At 54.7% G+C, this 9,608-nt stretch overlaps 1 protein-coding gene across 1 annotated transcript; it reads left to right on the top strand.

The window, feature by feature from the left end:
* The first annotated feature begins 1,208 nt into the window (after positions 1-1,208).
* Positions 1,209-7,933, top strand: LOC34624261. The gene is made up of 13 exons (XM_026333824.1): positions 1,209-1,390; positions 1,903-2,538; positions 2,810-3,127; positions 3,471-3,729; positions 4,000-4,206; positions 4,569-4,692; positions 4,799-4,916; positions 5,132-5,211; positions 5,413-5,592; positions 5,773-6,164; positions 6,395-6,895; positions 7,179-7,242; positions 7,413-7,933. Exons 1-13 carry the CDS (start codon positions 1,209-1,211, stop codon positions 7,931-7,933), a joined length of 3,582 nt encoding a protein of 1,193 aa, XP_026189609.1.
* The last annotated feature ends 1,675 nt before the right edge of the window (positions 7,934-9,608 follow it).

The raw sequence follows: 9,608 nt of genomic DNA, 5'->3' as shown, positions 1-9,608 counted from the left end.
TGCGGCTTCTTCTGAGTGCGTTGGTGCTCTCGTGTGTGTCTGGCTCCTCCACGTCCCCTCTCTTCTAGAAGCTTTTTCCGATCACGTCACGCTGCATTGGATGATCTGCTTTGCCCAACCCCCCCGCACTGAAGAGTTGCGCCCGCACACGCAGCAAGTGTGCTTGGTTCGTTGGCTTCGCTGCTTAATTCCTTCTGCCGTTACTGCTCTGGCCGTAGCTCCCCAAAATGCAGGGTTGGCTGCAGCAGCTGCCGCTGCTTGCCTTAGCTCACCCTCCGCGTGCAGTTAACGTGGTTTCTTCATTCGCTGCGTCAGAAAACATCTGTGTGTAGCAGAATCTGGAAGGAGGACGGCGGGGAAGAAGCGCATGACCACCAGGGAACCCTGCAGCAGGAGGTGTCGTTACAGCAGACGCAACACCAGCGAGTGGCAGCAACTGCGGCAACATCAAGGGAAGCAGCAGCTTGCGGCGCCTCTATGTCGGAAATCAGACGACTCGCCACGAAATATGCGGCGAAGACACAGATATGCGTGTCGTAGCGCCAGTATATTACACCCTTCGCGGACTGCCGCTACACCGCCTCGACCCCAACGCATGCACGAACCGAGGAGAGTAACAGGCAGGCTTCCCGTTGCTGCCGCCCCCTACGCATCCGTAAAGCTCCAAGAAACAAACTCGAACATGTTTCTTTGCAGAAGACAGCATGACATAATATACGGTGTATCTTGATGCAACTCTCTGAATAGGAGCCGCAGAACTCCCCGGCTGTAGCTGCACACCACTAGCAGGCTGTCAGGTTCTTCCAGCATTGGCTGCCGCCTTCTGTTCCTCGAAGGCACTTTTGCGCGCATTCAAGTACACTCTCTCGCCAGTAACTCCGTTCCTGTCAGCATAAAGTGCAATTCGAGCGCCGATCTGCCGCTGCACAGGCCCAGCCGAGAGGCGCTCGCGGAGTAGATGCCTTAATGCCGGCATCTGCGCTCCTTTCCGCTTCCGACGGTAGCGTCGACCCTTTTGGCAACGCCTCCTGTGGCTTGAAGCACTGCGCCTCGAGCCGTTTTCACCCCCTGTTGCACACACTTCTCCCGAGGGATCGTTAGAGCAGTCCGATAAGTCCCCCCCCGCCTCCCTCACTACCAGAGACGTTGTCGGCGTGAGCGGCAGCAGCATAACTCTCGGCCGTTCATTTGCAGCATTGCCATCGAGAATGAAGTTTTCAAAACGCTTGCAAGAACTGCGGGAGCGTCGGCGAGCCGCCTTCTATGTCTCCTACAAGGAACTGAAGAAAGCGCTCAAACTCTTCACAGGCGCAGATGTTTCTGCAGTCTCCATCAGAGATGCCGTCAGCAGCTTCGCAAACACCAAGGCTCTCGAGGGGGAGCACTACAGGTGAGGACTGGCAGCAGCCTCCTGGCTGGATCCTAGCCTGCACGAGCCCACTGCTGCCTGCACCCCCCTTCTCTCGGAGTCGCATCCTGCCGTTGGAGGCAGCTTGCTTCTAGTCATTCCCGCGCCAAAACAAGAAGCTGCGACAGAACCTCAGCTGTAGCCTGCTTCTCTCGCTTCTTCGCATGCGGCCTTTGCTCGCTCCGTTTGAAGCTGGTGCCTCTTCGTGCCGCCTCTCGCCTCAAACGGATGCACAGCGCATGCAGCAGTTGCTGACGATTCTTCTTCTTCTTGCGGATGCACAGCGCATGCAGCAGTTGCTGACGATTCCTCTTCTTCTCATTGCGGAAGCACTGCGCATGCAGCAGTTGCTGACGATTTCTCTTCTTCTCATTGCGGATGCACTGCGCATGCAGCAGTTGCTGACGATTTCTCTTCTTCTCATTGCGGATGCACTGCGCATGCAGCAGCCGCTGACGATTGCTCTTCTTCTTGCGGATGCACTGCGCATGCAGGCCCCCAGAAAGCCGCTTCGAAGACTTGCTGCAACACGAACTCGAGAAGATCAACTCCTTTTCAGTCAGCACGTTGCTTGCCGCCTCTGCCGCTCTGCAGCAGCTGCTGCTGCAGCTGTACGCCTTGCAGCACAAGCAGCAAGAGCTCCTGCTAAAGACTCAAGCCGCGCAGCAGGCAGAACACAGGGAGACGCCTCAGGGCAGTCATGCACGGCAGAAAAAGCAGCAGCAGCAGCAGCAGCAGCAGCAGCAGCAGCAGCAGCGCCAGCCGCAAGGCGGGAAGGGGGGAGACGACGCTGCTGCTGACAGCGGCACTCCATGCAGAGATTCGCCAGCTGCCGACTCCCTTGCAGCGGATCAGAGATCCTCTCCTGCAGTTGCAGAGGCAGCGACAGAAGCAGCGACAGAAGCAGCGACAGCAGCTGCGGCAGCAGTGACTGCTCAGAGTGGCGCCGAGTCGGCAGCTGCGTCGTTCGAGCAGGATTTGCTGGCAGTTGAGGGGGCTCTGGATGCTGAAGGTCAAGAAGTGGTCTTCTTGTCTTCCTATATTCGTCTCAACTTCACAGCCTTTCGAAAAATCGCAAAGAAGTTCGACAAACTCAACAAATCCTCCTCGGCGGCATACCACATGTGCAGGTGACCATGCTGCACTCGGTTTTTCACGCACACACACACACACACACACACAGATATACACGTATTATGTACATGAATATTCAGACATACACGTATTATGTACATGAATATTCAGATTGTTTGTGGAAGCTGCGTGCATGCTGCGCACGTCCCCCAGCTGCCAACGCTGCGAATGCAGCCGTTGGAGCTGTCTTTCGATGCTGCTCTCTTGGCGCATCCGCGCGACTTGCTGCATGCGTCTGGCTCCGGCGCTGTTGCTGCTCGTGTGCAGGGTGATGGGGCAGCCGTTTATGCGTCTTAATCTGCCTCTGCTGCTGCAGCAGCTGGCTGCAGCGTATGCGCAGCTGCGAGCTTTGAAGGCTATGAAGGAATTTCCCGAAGTCGCAGTGGCGGCTGCAGCGGCTGCAGCGGCAGCAGCGGCTGTGACGTCGTCGTCGAATTGCTCGACCCCAACAGCGCCAGCACCAGGCGCTGTAGCAGCAGCAGCAGCTGCTGCTGCTGCTGCTGCTAAGCGCCCGGTGGACTCTGTCGCCGAAGGCATTCCCCAAGCCACTACAAAGTATTTAATTCTGCCAGACGAGGTTGTCAGGTACAATAGCCTCTCTGATCCGCTGCCACTGGGCTCCAGACACGAACTCTGTGCAACACGCGTTAGAGGCACCATGCAGTGTGGCAGACGTCTCTATATATACATATATATGCATGCATGCATGCTGCGTTTTACGAGGGATTCAAGCGGGTTTCCCTATTCGAGGGTGCAGCTTCTTTTTGGCTGTTTGTATGGGGCTTCGACTGCACGTTTGTCTGTGTCTATATATATATCTATATATATACATATATATGTCTGTGAATATGTACAGTGTGTGTACGTATATGTATGTGTATGTAAATGTGTATATGTATATGGTGCGCGCGAACCCGGGCACCTTTAGGCTGCAAGTCATGTTGGCGAAGCATTTCCAGCTGATTTCCATAAAGGGCTGCTCAGTCGACACGACTACACCCCTTCCAGCTGCTGCAGCCACAGCGGTGGCTGCAGCAGCCGCTGCGAAGGATGTCAAGGCTCCAGCGGAAGTTCATGGCGAAAGCGGCAGTAACAGAGTGGCAGAGGCGCTAGCCTCCGGAGATTCTCGCCGTCTTACGTCGCTCGTATACTTTGACACTCCGAATTTGGACTTGTTCGTGTCTCTGGTGGGTGTAAATACAGAAAGAGTTGGTGCTCTGCAGGATTGCGAGGGAGGACAGAGGAGAAGGGAACGGGGAGGGAGCGGAAAACAGATAGGAGGGTGCAGCGTGACTGTTGTCGTCGCTGTTGCTGTGGGTTCTGTGCGCCTCCCATGCTGTTGTATGAGCCTACGATTGCGCATGCATGCACATCTATATATAGAGATATTATTTGTATACCCCCCATCTTCGGCTGCGACTGCGCTGCTGTTTGTGCCCTATGCCCCGGTGCTGCAGCAAACGAAAGGCAGAACAGATCCCAAGATTTCCGACAGCAGCAGGAGCAACGCGAGCACAGGCAGCGTTAAGGAGTTGCTGCGCATACGGGAAATCAATGCAGGCGAAGTGGCAACCTCTGCTCAAGGACCATTGCGCTTCCTCGAGTTTGCCAACCCCCAGGAGCCAGCAAGCGATCCCCAGCAGCAGATATTTCCAGCCTACGACGTGAGTCTGAGTTCTCGAAACTGTTTGCGCGAGTTGCATGTCATTCTCACACGCAGAGAGAGAGACGGGGTGGGAAGGAAGCACGCTGACACCCGCCCCCTTGAGAGCTCTCGCTGCTTAGCCAGCAGACACTTGCGCTAGTGCCTGCATCGCTGCTCCCGACAAATGGCAACAGCGTTTATCGGTTATGAGGCAGGAGAAGGGGGATTGCGCGCAATGGGGAGGGGGGGCAGGGGGAGGTTGGGGGTGTCGCTTCGTTCCACTTGTCAAGCCTTCCTTTAGCGGTCGTGTCGATTCCTAGGAAGGCTCATAAGAGCGTTTCGACGGCGTGCCTCCTGCGATTGCGTGCGCGTGTCATGCAGAGCCCTTTGGTCCTAGAAGCTCTGCCACGAAGCATTCTGATGCAGCAGCTGTCTCTGCAGCAACTCTTCACTGGGCATGCAGAAATCGCAGCGCAGCAGGTGGAACGGTACCTACTGGATGCAAGTGAGCGAACGCAGTAGGCAGCAGGGTTCCCTTCAAGTGTCTGGAGTTGGCCCCTACTTAATAGTGTTGGAATACGCTAAGCTGAGCGTTCTGCTTAATGCTCCAGATGTCTCGAAAGAGACGGTATCAGCGCGGGGTGCGCTCCTGCGGGAGGCTCGAGAGGTTCTCACGTCTCAAGGTTTATATCCCTGTTTGAGGGTGTGGCTAACAAGAACGTGTTTCAGGTACGATCGCCACGTCTCTTCTCTCGTGAAGACTGTGGAAACGACGTGTCTAGAGGCATTGGCATGGCTATAATGAGATGCGTTTGGCAGGCTGCTTTTTGTAGGGTTCCTTGGGCATGCAAAGGCAGACACCTTCTTGTTCGCCATTTTTTCAAAAGCCTTTTTTGCAAGCACTTCTTAAATCTGTCTGAGCTCCTGCAGATCATGTGACGCAGGTCTGAGGATGGATCGATCTTTGTGACGCTGGACGAAGATATTCGCTTCTCCAAGAACAGTCCAGACGGCGATGCTCACGGTGCGGCAGCGTGTTAGACACGAACCCTATGAAATGCCTCTTCCTCCTTCCGCCTCTACTTACTTCCTCCCGAAGTTTTCCTCGAGGGTTGCTGTGGTGTATCCAACGCGGCTTTTTGTGCAACTTCTTGGGGAGTTCGCGAGCTCTCTCCGCATGCACGGGCATCCACGGCGTCGTAGATTGCGTGAACTGCGTTTGCAGCTTTCCTCTTCAATGGAGCTGCCGCGCTGGCGTCGGAAGGAGCTGCCCCCTTCCCATGGGGGGTGATGGACGTCTCCTGTACGAACTCCTCCGGAGGCTTGCCCCCCCCCTCTCAGCAGCGAACTGAACGCCAGGCGCTGCTAGTTTCACCCGCCTTCAGCTGCCTGAGGGAGGCTGTTGGTAAGGATCTTGGACTTACCGCAGCCAGGCTGTGGAAAGGCGCGCTTCTTCGCTGCCGTTAGGGGTGCCGTGAGGCTGCATGCGCTGGGGATGTTCTTTTTCGCTGCTGAGCTGGTGAGCACTACAGATTGGGGAATAGGTCTCAAGAGGCTTCGGTGTTGCTTGAACGCTGCGCTTTAGGCATGGCTAGCGTAACAGAAGTCTTTGGATTTTCCCTGTTTGTCCATGGGGTAGCGAGTCAGTTTCAACAGGAGCTGCAGCGGCGACAGCGCGCGAATAGCGCGAACGACAAAGTCTTCGTGCCTCACTGGCTCGCCTACACCACCATAGCCGAGGAGGACGATGAGGAGTTTCAAGCAGCTACCAACATGGCGGCTGCAGGTTCAGCTTCGCCCGCGCTTGGCACGCAAGCCTTACAGGTGTGGCCTTCTGTGTCGCATCAGTCGCAGCAAGGGCTGGAAATCCACGATGTGCCTACTGCAAGCAGACACGTTTCGCGTTCTTCGAAACTGGATGTGATATATAGAGGACCTGGAGCTTCGATTGCTCATGACCAAGAGGCGTCCGTCCAGGTGTGTCTTTTTCGACGCGGTTGCGGCGTGGGGGTTGTGTTTTTTTAAGGGATTTTTGAATTGTTTATCGGGGGTGGTGCGTGTCATGCATCCTTCTCCCCTCGCTTCCCCTGCGAGAGCCGCGTTTGATGTGGTGCGTGCTGGACGGCTCTCTCTGTGCGTCTCTCTCGATACACACACGCAGCAGCCAGCAGGGCGTTAGGCTTCGAATGCTGGCCTTATTTTTGCAGGAGCTGCGGCAGTCTCTCGAGACGACTTCGACGGGAGCTGGACCTACGCGGACAGGAGGCGGCACGAGGAGTCGCGCGCGAGGATTGCAAGAACCGCTGTTAGGAGGAGGCGAAGGGGGAGACGGCAGCCGAACCATCTCCCGAAATCAGACACAGCACAGAGCAGGATGGCTGCCAACTTGCTGCAGTGGCAGCGGGAGCTGCTTCCCCCTGATGCGGCGTTGCTGCGAAAGAGTCTCTCAATACCTGCGCCTTCGTCCGCGCAGGGGACGCAGCGGCTTTACGGGATTATCTGGTGTATCGACACCAGCGGGAGCGACGGTGCGAGTTGAACCCAAGACTTTCTTTGCCAACGAGAGAACGCTGCTCCAGTGGCTGAATATCGCAGTGCTGTTAGCCTCCGTTGCCATCACTCTGCTCTCCTTCGGACAGACTGCGGCAAAAGCAGCTGGCCTGCTTCTTGCGCCAGTAGCAATCTTCTTCATTGGGTATTCATTCTGGGTAAGAGCCGCGCATGCACTTGGCAAAATATCGAGAACTTAAAAGCACCTGCTCTTAGAGTTCTCTCCTACGCATGCGCATGACAAAGGACGAATGCGGGATCAATGACTGGCGCTTGAAGTGTATTTCTCCATCGCTGCTGCTCTGCGCGGCTGCTCGACAGAGTGACGCAGCACACCTGAGCCGAGAGCCAACGGCAAACCCGCTAAAATTGTGAATTTTGGGGTAATTAGCTTTCACGGCATTGCGTTCACTCCGCCTAATTGTGCCGTTTTGTGATCAGATCTATTTGCGGCGTTCTCGTGCCTTAGAGCGCAAGGAGCCCATAGACTACAACGACCACTTTGGTGCGTCAAGAGCAACGAGCGCAGTTGCTGTTGTGATTTCCTCCACACGAGGCGTCAGGTGTTTGCAGCAACAGGTCGAGGGATCTCTGCAGCCGTTTGTTTGATATCGGGTTGGGCGCATAGAGCAGTCTCTCTCTTTCTCTCTGCATTCTGGATTGTTGTATGTACAGGCCCAGCAGTACTGGTAGTGTCTCTCACTCTGGCTCTGTGTGCAAACATCTTCCTGAACGTCGTCTATACGGAGGCTCCAGTGACCTCACTCGCGGCACTAACCACAGCGGCTTTCCAGCCTGTGCTTCCTCCTGCATCAGGCAAGGGGGCACTCCCTGGTGCTGAGCCTTCAGCAGCCAACCTCCTTGCTGCTGCGACAGCGAACTTCCCAACCATGGCAGTGGTGGGTAGTTCCGGAGGTGGCGACGATAGTGCCAGCAGCAGACTGGAATCACTCAAAGCAGCACTGGCTGCAACGTCAGCAGACAGTGATGCAGGCAAGGCCGAAAGGGAAGCTGCAGCTCGAGTTGCAGCTGCACACGTTGCAGCGATTCGACAAATCGCTCAAGTGCGTGCTGCGGAGGCAGCAGCAGCCGCTGCAGCAGCTAAAGCCGCAGCAGCAGCAGCAGAGAACGCGGAGGCAGCCGCGGCGGAAGTTGAGGCATTAGGAGCTCAAATACTGCATGCGCAGGGGGCTTGAATTGTTGAATCCCCCTCGTGTCATGTATATATGTGCGAAGCATCTGCTCCTTGGGGGTTGAGGAGGCCGCAAGTATAGGCTGCTCTTTTTGTAGCTTTGCCGGATGAACTCTCTTGCTGGTACACCAGTCATTGCTGCTAAAGAGCCTCACCAACAGGAGCAGCTGTGACTGCTGCAGACCATCAGAGACACATACAAATATATATAAATGAATATGTGGGGTGAGAACAATGACGACTACAACCCTAGTAGGCGAACCTCTTGTGCAATCAAAACAGGGTGGACAGTCCAGAAGAAACCAAGAGCTCGTCTCTGGCTCCCACTTCGTGCGTTTCGATTGATACGGTCTTTAGAGACAGTTCTACGCTCCAGCGCAGCGTAAAACCTGGAAACTAAGGACAGAAAGCTCAAGTCACACAGCCACCAGGGCCTAGCAGACGGGTGCAGGGGAGATCGGCTCCCACGAGCTTGGCATGCACTGATCGCCTACAACTGGCTCTAAGTAGCGCCTACTGAATGGTCCATCTTCAGGATGACGGGGTAAATTTTCCTGCGGTGGCGGCTGGGCGTTTTGTCAATGCGAAGCTGCATCTGAAATGAATGGTGTTACGCACACTGCATCGTGTACATATTGGCGGCATGGTCACCCAAGGCAGTCCGTACAAATGTGTTTACTACACTCGAAGGCCAGATTCTCGTGTCTTGCACGACGACCAACTAGGGTATAGAATATGAGCGGACCACAGGGCAGCTCAGTACAATGAGCTGTTATTCCCTGGTTTTCTGCTATCGAGCTGATCGTATGTAAACAACCCTCTACGTCGCCTAACGGGCAGTGCGAGCTCCGCAGTAGCGCACGTAGTCAAACACATGAGCATATGTCATGAATGGCCAATGAACGTGCAATCACTTACAGGCGAATCCGTCTACCTAACTACAAGCATCATTTGACCACTTGATTTACAGCAGCTTAATGCAGAGGTAGAAAAACAATAGCTTCAGGAAAGCGTACAACGACCGCCACGCAACTGCTGACTTTTCAAATTGACTGCTGACTATGCCGTCGTTATTCGTTTGCAGTTCGAATTACGCAAGGCCAAGATGCCTGCAGTCGGACTCTTCAATCTTAGCTCCGTCAATACTGCAGTTACTCAGGTATGCTGCTTTACGATAAGCAACACAAATAGCGGTACAAGATTTTCGCTGTGCACCGTGTGCAAAGACTATGCTACATCCATGAAAAGCTCAGGCGTATTGAGCTTAGTTTCCGTAAATCACTCAAGAATCACAACGCCTGAAATCTGTATCGCAAGCTGGGAGATATTGTTTTATTGAGCGTCACCTGATAGTGCACTTTGGCGACGCGCGTACCCAAACCACATATATAGCAAGCCCTATATGCTGGATCTCCTCGCAGTTAAAGAGCTAGCATACTTGTTTTCAGATCAGCTGGCACCGACGGTAGTGATGAAACAAGTCTCCCGCCTTTTCGATGACTCGGACACCGGAGAGGGATATGTGCTCCCACTTAACGGATTCTGTATTGCAGAGGCTTCCTCGCCCTCGTTGTGCCTTTTTGCACCCTATTACAACTATAACTATGTGCGGCTCGTGTGCAAGGCTTGATTTCCCTTTTAGCATGACAAGCTACACTCTGTGCGCGTTGCAGCATCAG

This window comes from Cyclospora cayetanensis, unplaced genomic scaffold (assembly GCF_002999335.1).
Source record: "Cyclospora cayetanensis isolate NF1_C8 unplaced genomic scaffold, CcayRef3 CcayRef3_contig_307, whole genome shotgun sequence".
NCBI lineage: Eukaryota > Apicomplexa > Conoidasida > Eucoccidiorida > Eimeriidae > Cyclospora > Cyclospora cayetanensis.
This window is presented reverse-complemented; position numbering and strand designations above follow the sequence as displayed.

Coding starts and splice junctions, on each gene's coding strand:
- LOC34624261 (XM_026333824.1), top strand. CDS start 1,209: ATGAAGTTTTCAAAACGCTTGCAAGAACTGCGGGAGCGTCGGCGAGCC. Junction 3,128..3,470: donor CTGCCAGACGAGGTTGTCAG/GTACAATAGCCT, acceptor GGGCACCTTTAG/GCTGCAAGTCATGTTGGCGA. Junction 6,165..6,394: donor ACCAAGAGGCGTCCGTCCAG/GTGTGTCTTTTT, acceptor TTATTTTTGCAG/GAGCTGCGGCAGTCTCTCGA.